Here is a 16,823-nt window from a genome sequence, read left to right on the forward strand (position 1 = left end):
TACTCGAGTCACCTTTTTGCGCCTGATCTCCTGGACTTTGGGGACCCAGTACCGGTCGGCTGTAGGTCCCCTGGACCCCAAAACTTGGTACACTCTTCCTCTACAAGTGTGCCAAGTTTGTTGTCTGAGGGACCTACGGCCGGGGAGCACCGATTTTTTAAAATCGGGTACCCCTTTCCTTAGATTCCCATGTTAAACGGTAATTTGTCCGGTAACATTGGGGACCCGGTACCAGCTGGCCGTTGGTCCCCTGGACCCGAAACTTGGCACACGTGTAGCCCCTATACAAGAGTGCAAAGTTTGCTGTATGGGGGACATACGGCCGGGGAGCACCGTTTTTTCAAAGCCGGGCACCCCTTCTATATACTCCCATGTTAAACATAAGTCTAGGCATGGACACAGTGAGGCATGGACACAGTGAGGCATGCACACGGACACAGTGAGGCATGCACACGGACACAGTGAGGCATGCACACGGACACAGTGAGGCATGCACACGAATACCCTAGGCTTATACTGGCTTATGCTGTCTGGGGGGACCTATGGCCAGGGAGCACCGATTTTTCAAAGCCGGCACCCCTTCTATATACTCCCATGTTAAACGTAAGTCTAGTCATGGACACAGTGAGGCATGGGAACAGTGAGGCATACAGATGGACACCCTAGGCGTATACTCAAGTACATTCGTTTTCCCAGTTTATTGTGGTAAAATTAGGTGCCTCGGCTTATGCTCGAGTATATACGGTATGTGCCACTTTGTTTTGTTCTATCACATAAAAAGCCCAATGAAATAAGTTTGTTTTTGATGGTAACATGACAAAATGTGGAAAATTTCAAGGGGTATATATACACTTTTTCAAGGCACTATATATAGATTTTACACAGGGTTCCGACTATCTTAGAATTTTAACTTAATTTACTTCACTGCAATGCTATACACACAAAAATACTATTATACGCACTTTGAGAAGTAGCTTTGTTCACAGGTCCTTGACTTCTTAGTTTCTTCAGAGTGTTGACAGCTACATTCAGATAAATATTACGGCTGCTGCTACGACTGTACACTAACTTTTCTTCTTCAAGGGCCTATAAAAGGTAGAGTATTCGAATTTAAAAAGGAAATTATACAAATTCAGTTAACCCCCTAATGCTAGAGGGTAGAACAAATCCTAAAGCCTGAATATGGTTTTACAATTGGACATATATTCGTAAAATTGTACATATAAATACTTTGTGTACTCAGGTGAATAAACCTTTTATTTTTTAGCACAAGTTGGGCTTTCATTTCGTGGTAAATGGTAATGGAAATCTGCAGATTTCTTTTTTTTAATCAAGGAAAATTTGGCAAAAATTGTAAATAAATAAATAAAATATATATAGTTGTATATTCATTTTGCTTTTTTTCTATTACCGTAACCTACCACCAAAGAACAACCTAAATTTAAAATTGTCCTGCTCGTCACGATCGCAGTGATTCTACATATACTACTGAAAAGCTTTACGAACGTGAGAAAAATACTGTAAATAAGAATGCTTTCAGAAATAGTGTTTTTTATTTTTATCATCAATTAACAAAATGGAAAGTAAATGAACAGAAGAGAAATCCAAATCAAATATTTGGTGTGACCACTACTTGCCTTAAAAACAACATCAATTCTTCTAGGTACACTTGAACAGTTTTTGAAGGAACTCGGCAGGTAGGGTATTCCAAACATCTTGGAGATCCAACCACGGATCTTCTGTGGATGTAGGCTGCCTCAAATCCTTCCGCCTCTTCATGTAATTCCAGACAGACCCAATGATGTTGAGATCATGGCTCTGTGAGGGCAAAACCATCACTTTCAGGACTCCTTGTTGTTCTTTACGCTGAAGATGGTTCTAAATGACACTGGCTGTATGTTTGGGGTCATTGCCCTGCTGCAGAATACATTTGGGGCCATTCACACCCCTCCTTTATAGTATGGCATGATGGTTAAAAATCTGCCTGTATTTCTCAGCATTAAGGACACCACTGATCTGGACCAAATTTCCAATTTAATTTGTAGAAATGCAGCCCCAACCTACCTTCTGCTACAGCCAAATATTTAAAATCTGATTACCGTAATCAGTCCAGAGCACCTGCTGTAATTTTTTTTCTCCGTCAAGAGAGGGGTTCAAACAGCAATAAAATCCCCAACAATTAGCTGGCTTCCCTGTCAAATAATTCCCCAGCAGCCAGAGCACCTCAGCAGTGAATATGGGGGGAATATATACACAAGCCAATATACAATGTAATGACCCAATACGACAGCGTAAAAAAACGAAAGCATCCATCAGTCTATTTTAGCATCAAATGCCTGGAAGTCTAATGCACCATGTACCAGAATGTGCACACCTGGAGAGAAAGATTTATGGGTGGAGTGGTATGCCCAGCCCACCCGAGAATACTTCAGGCAGCTCTGGGTATAAGTAGTGACAAGTCTCCGGAAAACAGAAAATAGCTGGGGGACGTGGCCTGACATACTCCTTACATTAGACAAACTGTCGCCCTCACCATTACCTACTACAGCTCCAACCCACATTAGATTCTCCCGACTCTTCACCTCCTTTAGTCTCACTGACACCTGGCATCTCAAGTTCCAGCTAAACCAAGCTTACTCCTGTTTCTCAGCCACTCATAACACCATGTCCCGCATAGACTTCATACTTATCTCCAACACCCTTGCCCCAAGATTACCGAGAGAAGAGTTCTCCCCTAGACTACTTTCAGGCCATAGCCCATATTGGATTAGCCTATCCGTCCCATTAGACAAACCACCCCGTACGTGGTGCCAGAATCTGTTTTGGCTCACCCTATTGGAGGATGACGAGCTTGGTAACAGTTGGAGAACCTATTTTTTTTTTTTTGAGAATGACGGATCTGCATCCCCAGATAGAGTATGGAAATCCTTTAAATTACACACACGTCTTTGACCACCTGTATCAACAGGCTGAAGGCCAATTCAGCAGCCGCACTGGACTGGGCAATGTGGGATCTGTCGTCCTCTGAACAGGGGTACATGTCAGACCCCTCTCCTGCTGGCGCTGCCCAACTCAGGTTACAAACCAGGGTGGTTAACCAGCTACAGCATAAGATGGCCAGGAGAAAAAAACGTTTCTTTGCCAGACAAAAACTGTTTTAATTTGGGAGAGAGCGGGTAAACTGTTGGCCTAGCACATAGCAAGGATAGACCCCCCTACTGTCATTTCACCTACTGGCCCTAATGAGGAAAAGATCACAAATCCCCAAGGTGTCACTACCAAATTTAGGGACTTCTTTACTCAGCTTTACACGTCCCGGGTTTCCACTACTGAAGCTCAATTGGAGGATCTACTAGCGGGAATCACCTTCCCACAGCTAAACGACACCCAAATGGCTATACTAGATGCACCTCTTGCACTCAAAGAAATAACCATGGCGATCGTGAGCTTTGCCAGATCCAAGGCCCCAGGTTCAGATGGGTTACCCATGGAATTTTACGCTCAATACAGAGAGATACTTACTCCCAAGTTATTGTCCCTCTATAACCATTTAATCCACAGCTTCACCCTACCCCCATCGATGGACGAGGCGGTTATTATCATCCTCATACCTAAACCGGGCAAGGACCCGGGCCTCCCGGAATCTTATAGACCCAATAATCGCTCCTGCAGGTAGACAAAGATTTTGGCCAAAGTACTTGCCCTCTGCCTTAACCAAGTGATACCAACCCTGATCCATGCAGACCAAGCTGGTTTTATGCCGGGACGCATTACCTCCTTCAACTTCGGAAAATTATATATTAAACTTGCAAGCGACGCATACTAAAATGTTGGTTCCCGGGTGATGGTGGCTTTGGACACCGCCAAGGCCTTTGATTTGGTTGAGTGGCGATACCTTTGGGGATGCCTACGTAGCTTTGGTTTCGGACCCGATTTCATCAAGTGGGTTCAATTATTATATCGGACGCCCAAGAGTAAGGTAGTGGCTAACGGGAGGGCCTCCCAGACGTTTGACTTATCCAGGGGCACTAGGCAGGGATGCCCACTGTCTCCACTCCTCTACGCCCTGGCAGTGGAGCCCCTTGCAATCTCCATTAGAGAGGGCCCTGAGATCCAGGGTCTCTGCCTTTGATCCTTGACAGAAAAAATGTGGTTATACACAGATGACACGCTACTATATCTGGCAGAATCTACTAGAGGTCGACCGATATATTTGTCCGTTTTGGAGAAATCGGCATCGGCCGATTTTTTTCCAAATTAGGCAGATATTCAACATGGCCGCTAGCGGTGCCACGGCTCCGGAGCTAGGCCGAAGCCGCGGCCTTTCCCGATGCTGTGACCGCGGCGGCAATCCGCGGATTGCCACTGCAGTCACAGCATCAGGAAAGGCCGCGGCTTCGGCCTAGCTCCAGAGCCGCGGCCATCTTGGTACACCCAGCGCGGCAGCCAACCAGTGGGCCTGTAACAGCCAATCGGCGGCCGCCGCTGCCGACATCCTCCACTCTGGAAAAAAAACGTCCCCTGACGTGCTGCGCGCCCTGCCTCTGCCTACAAACCCCAGAATGCAGCGCGGGCCGGTAACTTGATGTGAAGATTCTGCAGCACTTGGAGGCAGCAGGGTTCAGGCTTGCTGCTCCCCAGAGAGGTAAGCTTTACTGTGAAGCCCGCCCCAGCCTATAGCAGAACGACGGCCGGGCAGTGGTTCAGTTATCCTGACTGGGGGGGTCATATGATGTCCAGCAGGATAACTTGCCCGGCATGCGCCCATGGGACATGGAACATGTAACAGGAACATAAAAGATTATATATAATACAAATTAGATACAAGTCATTGGACCCCTGACACCGCTTCACACTGGTGAGATGCACTGGTGGGCAATGATGGGATGCACTGGTGCATTGGTGGGCATTGATGAGGTGGCACTGATAGGCTGCACTGGTGGCCACTGAGGTGGCACTGATGGGCTGCACTGGTGGGCACTGACAGGCTGAACTGGTGGACACTAATAGGCTGCACACCACCGCTCCACCCTAAACAATAACAACCTCCCCACCTATAAACCCTAGATTTGCTAAAATGAAGAAGGAAAAAAAAGAGAAATCGGCCTAAAATATCGGCCATTGGCCGGTCCGATTTCTAAATATCGGCATCGGCCAGAGAAAAACCCATATCGGTCGACCTCTAGACTCTACCACATCTCTTCAGAAGGCATTACATACGATCGAACACTTTGGTCAGTTCTCCGGCCTTAAAATGAATTGGGAGAAATCCCAAAATATTGCCCAGGAATAGTTTTCCCTCTCCCAAGCTACAGGAGCAGTTACCACTCCAGCGAGTAAATACTATTAAAAATATCTTGGAGTACTGGTGAATAAAACACCGGCAAGTCTAAAACTAAAAGGTGTGGGCGAGACTGCTGCTCGGTGAGTGGGGCCGCATTAATATCATTAAAATTATATTACTACCTAAAGTATTGTATATGCTTTGGCACACACCCTTATACTTGAAAGGTTTTAAATCAATGGAGGCCATACTCAGGACATTCGTTTGGGGTACCAACAGACACAAGCTGGCCTGGAGAGTCCTTAAGAACCCTACTGACCTGGGTGGAACGGCCCTTCCTGACTTGAATCTCTATTACCTTGCATCCCTACTGTCTCAGCTATACCACAGACAAAACCGACACTCAGATTCCTGACGCTCCTCTGTCCACAGTGGATACACTTACTGCTATCGCAGTGGGTGATAGTGGGAATAACTCCAGAAGAGACCGTGGGTCTCTCTTGTACCAATATAGGCGCGTATGGGACATTGCCACTAAAATGTTAACGACCCCCTAAATACGACTATACCCCTCTATGGCACAATAAATTACTCTGAGTTTCTCTCGATCCCTGACATAGATATGGAGCGAACATGGGATCCATTACCTGCACCACATAACTTCCGATGGTACACTTAACAACTCCAAAATTAGTTCCTGCTGCCCAGTTTCCCCAACCTTTACCACAGTCAAACCCCAATGTCTTCATGGCAGTAATTAAGGGTGTGGATCCACGAAGGCCGATTTCTGATGTTTATGTCATGCTAATAACCCCATCATCTACTACACTAGCTTACAGCCTTAAACCAAGATGGGAAAGAGAGGTGGGGCTACTGGAAGATGAGGAGTGGAGTTAAGCACTTGACTCATGCAAGACTGTATCCCCCAAACTTTGATAGGTTGACCCAGTTTGATGTTGTGCACTGAGCATATCTTATCCCCCCAAGAGTCGCCAGCTTTAGGCAACAGACTTCTACCTCGTGTACAATGTGTAACCAGGCGACGGGCAAATTTTTCCATTTAATTTGGGCGTGTCCGGTCCTTCAGGGTCTATGGAAGCAGATTGTGGATTTCCTCCATGATGACATGGGATCCCATTTGACCCTGGACCCCAAACAATGCCTACTGGGGATATTCCCAGATTCTGAGATAGACAAATTCACAAAAATTCTTGCATGAAACATTGTTTTCTGCTAAAAAAAATTATAGCCAGACAGTGAATGAGGCCCATTCCCCCCAGCTTCAACGACTGGAAAATAGATATAAATAACACACTTCCCTACAAAAAGTTCATATACATTAACAGAGGTTGTCCAGATAAGTACAACAAAATCTGGGATATTGCGTCCGCAGACACTTGCACTGGTGGTTCGTAAAGCTATAAGCCCTCCCAGCGTGGAATCTCATGAACAGCTTAGACATAAGGTTTTCCACCCATTTGATAGTCGCTGAGTCCATTGTTCAATCTGTATAAAGTTCTTGACATGTTGTGTTTACATGTATACAAGCCACATTTCTTTGTTATGTGCCGTATAACTTGCAGAAATATGTTCAAAATGTAAAAAAAAAAAAAAAAAAAAAAAAAGTGTTGGGGGGGGGGGGGGGGGTGTTTATGGATCCCTCTAATGTACCAAGAGATCACTGAAACTTTAGTCACAATGGATGGTATGTCAATGGTGAAGGCAATATCACATTCCAGTTTGGAACGGTTTCCAGATAGCAGGGGCAGGTAATGATCGAGTGGGGCAGTCCATTCGGAGTGCACACCAAGCTACCATGACACTTGTAAAGGACTGTTGGCCAAAGTTAACAGTTAAAAGGCACAACGGTGCCAACTTTTGGAAAGGCACAGCAGAGAGAGAGAGATCGCTTGTGACCCAAGGGATTCCCCACAAAAAGAGGAAAAAACTGAAGATCTGCCAACATGGAAGACCAGGCAGTCAGAGATATTCAAAAGGTGTACATTTAATCTGCATGCATATTGAAAGCTAAGATAACACACATGGTACCTCTCAGCCCATTAAGCCATATCACGTCCCCCAGCCAAAAAACAATAGGAACTTGGCATTCTGCTCGAATATAAAAATATACAGCATGGATCAATCACCTCCTCATTCTCGCATTTGTGTCATAGGGCTTGTTCAATGCAGTCGCACCACGCAGTGGCATCTTTCGCTGATTCAAAGGAATGCACCTGGCTGTGGCCGTCTGGTATTAGTCATGTAGCTTTGCCAGGTATAGCATCTCATAGGTTAGTTGTAAATTCTGCAGGCGTCCCTTCATCTCTGCAGACTTGACGCTGCACCCCAGAGGAGAAATCTGCGTAGAAAGATCTGGTACCATTGCACTGGATATTATCACGATCCCGTGCGTGATGCAGGACCGCTTCTCTGTCCCTGTAATGCAGGAGGCGGGCCAACAGGGGGGAGTCCTAGGAGGACCCCCCCTGTGGAAGCGGGCTGCCTGGAGTGTAATGAGCCCTTTCATAAGTGAAAAGGGGAGAAAAAGCATCTTTGCCAAAGAGCTCTATGAGCCAGTTTTCAACAAAAGGTCGTTGGGTCTCTCCCCTCTGCTTTTTCAGGCAGACCCACAATGCAAATATTGTTGCAGCGCAGACAATTCTCCATATTGTCGGACCGGTTCGTTTCTTGCTAAATCATGTGCAGCTTGCGTTTCCCTGGCTAAGGGAGGCAGCTGATCCTCGATATCACTGACACAACTTTTCACAGCCATTGTTTGCTCACAGATCTTTTGCAGGTCTTACCTCAGCCAGGATACTTCTTCCCTCGGGCCCCCAAACTGATCTTTAAGGTTATAAACTGATGCTGTGCCCTTGTTAACTGCCCAGAGTATTTCTACCAGGGTAGGTTGTTCAGGCTCATCCACTCCGGGATCAAGGAGCAGAGGCCCATGACCCCAGAGCATCATCAATATTGGTGTCATGCAGGAGGGCATTAGTGGCCTGTGCCTGATCCCCACACCCAAGATGTAGGGTGGCCTTGCCATCATCCACCAGTTCTGCCTCAAATGCCCTAGACCATTTCTGTGTGTAATTTAACATATCCCGCAGGGGGTCCTTACCCTGGCTCTTCAGGTACTTGTTGGATTTGCTGCCCCCATCTTTAGGCTTCTCGGAGCCACGTGGTGTACACTGCAGGAAGCCAGCGGCGGAGCCATCTTGGATGTCCAGGGCTGCCGCCTACTCATCTTTTCCTTTTCTGGTCATCCCTCTTATGCAGAGGGCTAGACCCGAAATCTCAACGTTGGGTAGGATTAGTATCCGGATCGACTGTGGTAGAAGCATCCTTTCACATGCCTGTCTTGGCCACACACCCCCGCGTGGTATAATTAGTTGATCATACACGCGACTCCTACAAAATCCCACACACCAAATATTGATTTGATTTAAAAAATGTATTTCCATTTGCACATTTTGCAAATTGATAACAAATAAACAAAATATATATTTTTGAAAGCATTTCTTCACAACATGCACAGTACTGTATGTGTATATGTATGTGTACCTGTAGTAGGGCCCAGAAACAATAGAGTGCATTTTGCCTTTAGCTAATTTATCTTTGTTCTCTAATAATTTTTTACACACGATTCTCATCTAGCAAGCAGAAAAGGAAACATTGGGGTAGATTTACTAAAACTGGAAAGTGCAAAATCTGGTGCAGCTCTGCATAGAAACCAATCAGGTTCTAGTTTTTATTGTCAAAGCTTAACCAAAGAAGTTGAAGTTAGAAGTTGATTGACTACCATGCATAGCTGCACCACATTCTGAGTGATCCAGTTTTAGTAAATCACCCCCCACTATGTTTTTTAGATACACCCGTCAGGTTTTTCTTGGCATCATATATTGCACTATTCAGTTTTAGCAAATCAACCCCATTGCATCTTTTTCTCAACACACAGAAAATATAGCAAGTTATAAAGTGATTGATCACTGTGATAGCCAGAGGCCATCACAACAATCAGGTGATTGGGATCCAGACCTCCTGGTTCCCAATCGTTAGTACAAGACACAGAGCTCACGCTGCACAAACACAGTGACGCACATGTTCGGCCTCACAGATAAATACTCACTTGCATGAGAATGCAAATGCTTGTTCGGTAATGGGTTTGGCAACATACCTTATCAAATGCTTCCTTTTCCGAAACACAACATTTTAAGCATTCATCAATAAAGATGTTCAAATAACGCTGACGAATACTAGTTGGTACTTTTGCTCCATATTCAGTGGGAATGACTGGCCTCTTCAGGGCGGCACTCTAAAAAAAAAATATATATATATTATGATTAATATATACATTATATATATTTTTATCAACCACTTGACCTCAGGAAGGTTTTACCTCCTTCATGACCAGGCCATTTTTAGCCATTTAACTTTGCGTTACTTTACTGATAATTGCACAGTCATGCAACGATGTACCCAAACACAATTGACACTGGAGATCAAAATTAGAGAACAACCTACAATTTCCAAAATGTTAAGGCCACTGCTTAGTCCTATTTGAAATTATCTAAACAGGAGTAAAAGAGTAGTTTTGTTAAGCATATTTCAGGAGTTATATATATTTTGAAGCACAGTATAAAAAACGTCTGAGATTTGGTGTTAAGCAGATACTGTCACCCCATAATGGGTGCAGCATCAGCTCCTAGACATAACTAAATATTTTATCTGGAACAGGAAAAAAAAAGGGATTTTAAATGCAGCTTACCTGTAAAATCCTTTTCTTGGAGTACATCACGGGACACAGAGCGGCATATTCATTACTATGTGGGTTATATGGAGTACCTTCAGGTGATGGACACTGGCAATCTCAAACAGGAAGTCCCCTCCCTATATAATCCCCTCCCAAAGGAGGAGTATCTCAATTTTGTAGCAAGCAGTATGCCTCCAAAAATGTTCCCCATAAGAGGGGTGGGAGCTCTGTGTCCCGTGATGTACTCCAAGAAAAGGATTTTACAGGTAAGCTGTATTAAAAATCCCTTTTTCTTTCTCGTACATCACGGGACACAGAGCGGCATATTCATTACTATGTGGGATGTCCCAAAGCAATGCATCCAATGAGGGGAGGGAGACATCTCAACCAGGAGATTTAATTCAGAAAGTATCCTTTAAATCATAATAAATCCAAATTAAATCCAACAAAAAATAATTAATCTGATTAATTTAATTAATTCATTAATTAACCAAGGGTGCCCCGGATCTCGAGGATCTCAAATCGCAGCCTGCAGCACTGCCTGTCCAAAGGCTGCATCGGCCCTTCTTCTCACGTCCAATTGGTAAAATTTTGTGAACGTGTGGACCGAAGACCAGGTTGCCGCCTTGCAAACCTGAGCCATAGAGATCTGGTGGTGTGCTGCCCAGGAGGCGCTCATGGCCCTAGTAGAATGGGCCTTAACTGATAAAGGAGGGGGCAACCCCTTCAAGCCGTAGGCCTGACTGATTAACTGCTTAAACCATCTAGCGATGGTAGCTTTAGCTGCCGCCTGACCCCTCTTGGGTCCTTCCGGCAGGATGAACAATGTATCCGTCTTTCGAATTTTTTCTGTAGCCTTCAGGTAGACCTTCATGGCCCTGACAATATCCAAGGTGTGAAGCAAGCCTTCCTTTCTAGAAGTGGGCTTTGGAAAAAAGGATGGAAGAATCAAATCCTGGTTTAAAGCGGTAGTTCACCCCCCCGACACGATTTTACCATCGAGACAGGCATTGTAGCGCGAGCTACAGTATGCCTGTCCCGATTTTTTTAACCCCGGACTCACCTTGTAATCGGAGATCGTATTTTTCGGCTCCCGCGGGGAATGGGCGTGCCTATGGAGAGGGAGGATGATTGACGGCCGGCCCTGGCACGTCACTCTCCCCGAAGACAGCCGGAGTAGGTCTCGGCTCTTCACGGCGCCTGCGCACAGGCTATGCGCACGCGTCGTGAAGACCAAGCCTATTTTGGCTATTTCCGGAGAAGCGTGACGCGCCAGACCCGGCCGTCAATCATCCTCCGTCTCCATAGGCACGCCCATTCCCCGGTATCTTCGATCTACGCGTACAAGGTGAGTACGGGGGTAAAAAATTCGGGACAGGCATACTGTAGCTCGCGCTACAATGCCTGATTTTATGGTAAAAGAAAAAAAACATTTTTTTTTTCGTCGATAGGGTGAACCCCCGCTTTAAGTGAAAACTGGACACCACCTTAGGCAGAAAAGACGGATGTGGACGGAGAACCACCCTATCTTTATGCAGAATGAGGTATGGTTCTTTACAAGACAAGGCTGCCAGCTCAGATACTCTTCTAGCGGAAGCCATAGCAACCAAAAATACCAACTTCCTAGCCAGTAATACAAACGGAACCTCTGCCAGAAGCTCAAAGGGCTGCTTTTGCAGAGCCGACAACACAAGATTCAAATCCCACGGACAAACCGGAGATTTGATAGGGGGGTTAATAAGTAAGACCCCCTGCAAAAAAGTTTTAACTAGAGAGAGTGGCCAAAGGCCTCTGAAACCACACTGACAAGGCAGAAATCTGTCCCTTGATAGTGCTTAAGGCCAAGTTTTTGTCCACTCCTAGCTGGAGAAAACTTAACACTCTGTCAATGGTGTACTTGCGAGGTAGCCACCTTTGGGACTCGCACCAGACCACGTAGGCCCTCCAAACTCTGTAATAAATTACTCTGGAAACTGGCTTTCTTGCCTTAATCAGAGTTGAAATCACCTGGCTGGATAGACCTCTACCCCTGAGAACCAGGGATTCAGCCGCCAGGCCGTCAAATTTAGATGCCGTAAGGCAGGGTGGAGGATCGGGCCTTGTGAGAGAGTAGGTCTGGACGAAGTGGAAGGGTCCAGGGCTCCCCTGCTGACATTCTCACAATTAGTGAGAACCATGACCTCCGGGGCTATCAGAATGACTGGTTTGTTCTCTTCCCTGATCCTGCGCAGCAGGCGGGGCAACATCTGCAACGGAGGGAAGGCATACAGTAGTTTGTACTGATGCCAAGGGCAAACCAACGCATCGGTTCCACAGGCCAGAGGATCCCTTGTCCGGGACATGAACCTGTTCAGTTTCTTGTTGTACCTCGATGCCATGATGTCTACGTCCGGAAATCCCCATTTCTGGCAGATCTCCTGAAAGACCTGGGGATGGAGCGATCATTCCCCTGGAACCAGCTGCTGGCGACTTAAGAAGTCCGCCTGCAAATTGTCCACTCCGGGAATAAAAATTGCCGAGATGCATGGCACATGTGCCTCTGCCTACAGAAAAATTAAATTCACCTCCTTCTGGGCGGCACGACTCCTCATGCCCCCTTGGTGATTTATATATGCTACAGCCGTGGCATTGTCGGACTGCACTCTCACTGGAGACCCTTGTAGTTTGGATGTCCATGCCTTTAAGGATAGCCGTGCAGCTCTGATTTCCAGAACGTTGATGGGCAGAAAGCTCTCTGCCTCTGCCCACGTCCCCTGCTGAGTCTGCCCGTCCAAGACTGCTCCCCAGCCCCCTAGGCTGGCATCTGTGGCCACTATCTTCCAGATAATGGGACTGAAAGATTTTCCCTTCCTTAGATGCTGAGGGTTTAACCACCAGCAGAGACTTTGACGAGAGGGTCAAGGGAAGATCCAGGGCTGTTGGATCTTTGTTCCAAGCTGACAGAATGGCCGCCTGTAGGACTCGAGTGTGAGCCTGAGCATAAGGTACTGCCTCGAAGGTGGCCACTAGTTTGCCCAGTAATCGCATACATAAGCGAATGGTTGGCTCTCTTTTGCTCTGAACCAACCGGATTAACTCCGATACCTTCGGCCTTTGCCAAAGGTAGGAACACTCTCTGCTGTTCCGTGTCTAGCAGCATGCCAAGGTATTCCAACCGTTTTGTGGGTTGCAAGGCTGATTTCTCTCGGTTTAGAACCCAGCCGAATACCTCGAGGAACTGAACCGTAAGGGCTACTGCTCGATTTAGGCTGGAAGCAGAGTGGTCTTTGATAAGGAGGTCGTCCAGGAAGGCTAGGATCGAGACTCCCTGGGTCCTTAGATTGGCCAAGATTGGAGCCAGGACCTTCGTGAATACCCGGGGGGCTGTTGCTAGCCCGAAGGGGAGAGCCACAAATTGGAAGTGGCGTCCTGCGACTGCAAAACGCAGGAACCTTTGATGCCAGTGAAAGATTGGTACATGTAGGTACGCATCCTTTATGTCTATTGAGGCTAAATAATCGTTTTTCTGCAAGGCAGCTGCCGCCGACCGTACGGATTCCATCCGAAAGGAGCGAACCCTTAGGCAAGAGTTCAGACCCTTTAGATCCAGGATTGGTCTGACGTCGCCGTTGGGCTTTGGTATGATAAACAGGTTGGAGTAAAATCCTAACCCATGCTCCTGGGTTGGCACCTCTATGATTACCCCCTGAAATAGTAGACGATCCAAAGCTGCCAGCAGACATGCTTTCTTTACTGGATCTTTTGGAACTCTTGATTCCTGAAAATGAAGAGGAGGAAACTCCAGGCTACAAGATAGAAAGAACCCAGTTGTCAGGGATATTGGCTTCCCAAACTTCTGCAAAGAACCGAATCCTTCCCCCCACCCGATTGAGTGGGGGCGCCCCATCATTGGGTTGACTTGGGGGCTGGTTTTGCTGGCTTACGAGCCCATGGTCTCTTGCCACCTGAGGCCTATCCCTGCGACTTATTACCAAAGTTTGATCGTGCAGGAGGCCGTCGATACTGTCTGAAGTTTGAAGCCCCCGGAGTCTGCGACAACTGCCGCTTAAATGCGGGGCCTCGAGGTTTCTTCTTGACCGGCAAAAGAGTGCTTTTGCCACTAGATATCGTCTGAATGTATTTATCCAGATCTTCACCAAAAAGTCTTCCTCCGTGAAAGGGGAAGCCCGCTAAGAGTTTTTTACACGGAGTCTCAGCCGACCAATTCTTTAGCCACAAGAGCCTTCGCATGTGTACCAAGAATAGTGACAAGCGGGAAGCCTGCTGGATGGAGTCCTTAATCGCATCCACCGCAAAACACAGCGCTCTGGGAAGGTCGGCTAATTCTCGTGCCTGCTCGGCCGGAATATCCCTTAACATCTGCTTTGTCTGGTCCTTTAATGCTTGACAAACAAAATACAAGATAATACAGCGCTAATATCTTAACCTGTGAAAATTGAGTGTGAAAGAAATGACCAATATTAATATGAGTGAACACAATAAGTGAATGAGGAATAAACCATTCAGAATAACGGACCCATCCAATTGGTCAATGGGTGTGATAAAACATAGTCCATAGAAAACAGTGAATTGAGTCCAATTTAAGTGACCAACAATATCTGTATGTGAAAAGATCCTCCACCGAAGATGAGATAAAGGGACACCCAATGTGTGGGAAATGAAATCTCCTTACCAGAGAAAAAGACCGGGCTTTCAACGGTCTCATAGGGTATAAGGATGTTTAAAGTCTTCCTTGAAGACTATTCCAGACACTGCTACTAACACCAGCATGAGAGCTCCAAAGGGACAAGATCCTGATCAGATCCACTCCAGTTTAGCAATTTGGCGTTGATGTGTTCATAAAATAAAAAATGGTAGGAAACCACATAGTGCGTTACTGTATAAAGATTGAATTTAATAAAAACGAGTGTGCAATTACAGCAAAGACTTGGTAAATTCGCATGTGGGATATAGCATGGAAAGGATGGCGTTTCCTCGACCTTCCGTTTGCCTCGTACTTCCGTTCGTCACGTGTCTCTCCGTCTAACGTGATGACGTCACTACGGCTAAGCTCCTCCTACGCGTTTCGTCGCAATACGGACGTCTACGGGGATTGGCTGCCTGGGAGATCGTCATCACACAGCTCATTATATATAGCCACATCCGCCATGATGGAAGAGGGCAAAACAATAGAGACTATGGGAGAGAAAAGAACGGAGCGTGCACGTGTTAGTGTGCGACGCATAAACGAAGCTGTTTGCGGAAGAGAGTAAAAATAATAAGATGGGTGCCATCTTGTGGACAAAAAGGAATAAGACACATGGACGGAGTAAACACAGCACAGGAAAAATCAGGGAACGCCATATCCACCTCACAAATCACGAAGTTTCTTAATGAAAACAAACATATAACATATATATATATAAATCTTAAGCTGACCCATAACACATAAAGATATACATAAATCTACACATCATATGCTATATATATTAATTTAGAGTCTTATAAGAGAATCATAACATTTCATATAAGGTATACATTTACATAATTAAAAAATATATTACAAAATGTTAAAAATATGTTAAAAACACTTATTGATAAAAGGAGGAAAAAATGAATGAATAGTGGTGAGGTATAATAAGAAATATGGATGGGACAAAAATCATGCATTATTTAAAAAACAATTGATGTCCCAATCCACATTTAACCCATGAGGCCTATAAGATCGCATATTAAAAATCCAACGGGTTTCAAGCTGGGAAATGGTACGCACTTTGTTTGTGCCCCTCCAGTGTGGACATAATTTTTCCATGGGTAAAAACAATGTCCCATCAGTACTTTTGGCATGATATTTCGCAAAATGTTTAGATAAGTTATGTTTAGGGAATCCTCTACCTATATTGCCAACATGTTCATTGAGTGTGATGTTAACTGCTCGTTTTGTCCGACCGATGTATTGTTTTTTACAGGGACACTGTATTAAGTAAACCACATGATCACTAGTACAGGTGATACATTTTTCGATGTTATATACCTTAAGGGTCTGAGTAGATTGAAAAGATGTGAGTTTACGTCCCTCTAATGCATTAATTTTGCAAATATTGCACTTACGGCATGGATAAAAACCCTTCATTTCTTGAAAAAAATGCACCACTTTAGGGGGATCAATGATGTTTGGGGCAAATTTTAAACGTAATGACGGTGCTCCTCTAAAGATTACTATGGGTTTATCTGGGATAATGGATCCCAGTATTTGATCATTCTTCAAAACACCCCAGTGCTTTTTTAAGATCTTTTTTACAGAGAAGTGTTGATCAGAAAATCCAGTAATTAAAGCAAAGCTGAAGAAATCTTTGTCATTAGTGACGGTCTGTTTTGAGGTAAGGAGCTGATCTCTATTCAAAGTACTGACAGCCAAGATGGTTTCATCAATGCTGTCCTCTTTATAGCCTTTATCTAAGAATTTCTTCTTTAGAGTTTGGGCCTGCTGTTGAAAATCATATAAAGAGGTACAATTACGTCTAATTCTCTGAAATTGTCCCTTTGGGACAGCCTTAACCACTTCTCTACTTTGGGTGTTTTTCAGATTTGGCGTTTACAAGACTAAAACATTTTTTTTTGCTAGAAAATTACTTAAAACCCACAAACATTATATATATATTTTTTTCTAATACCCTAGAGAATAAAATGGCGATCATTGCAATACTTTTTGTCACACCATATTTGCGCAGCGGTCCTACAAGCGCACTTTTTTTGGAAAAAAATCACTTTTTTGAATTAAAAAATAAGACAGCAATAAATTTGGCC

The 16,823-nt window shown here is 45.1% G+C and overlaps 1 protein-coding gene across 7 annotated transcripts in view; it reads right to left on the minus strand.

The window, feature by feature from the left end:
* Nucleotides 1-16,823, minus strand: part of REXO1 (RNA exonuclease 1 homolog) — a 213,213-nt gene that overhangs the window by 101,760 nt on the left and 94,630 nt on the right. For all 7 annotated transcript variants that reach the window (XM_040322589.1, XM_040322588.1, XM_040322586.1 and 4 more), the window contains 2 exons: nt 9,462-9,599; nt 963-1,086 (listed from right to left, as the gene is read on the minus strand). In XM_040322589.1, coding sequence (XP_040178523.1) covers nt 963-1,086; nt 9,462-9,599 — 262 coding nt within the window. The remainder of the gene's footprint in view (nt 1-962; nt 1,087-9,461; nt 9,600-16,823) is intronic.

Source organism: Rana temporaria, chromosome 1 (genome assembly GCF_905171775.1).
Source record: "Rana temporaria chromosome 1, aRanTem1.1, whole genome shotgun sequence".
NCBI lineage: Eukaryota > Metazoa > Chordata > Amphibia > Anura > Ranidae > Rana > Rana temporaria.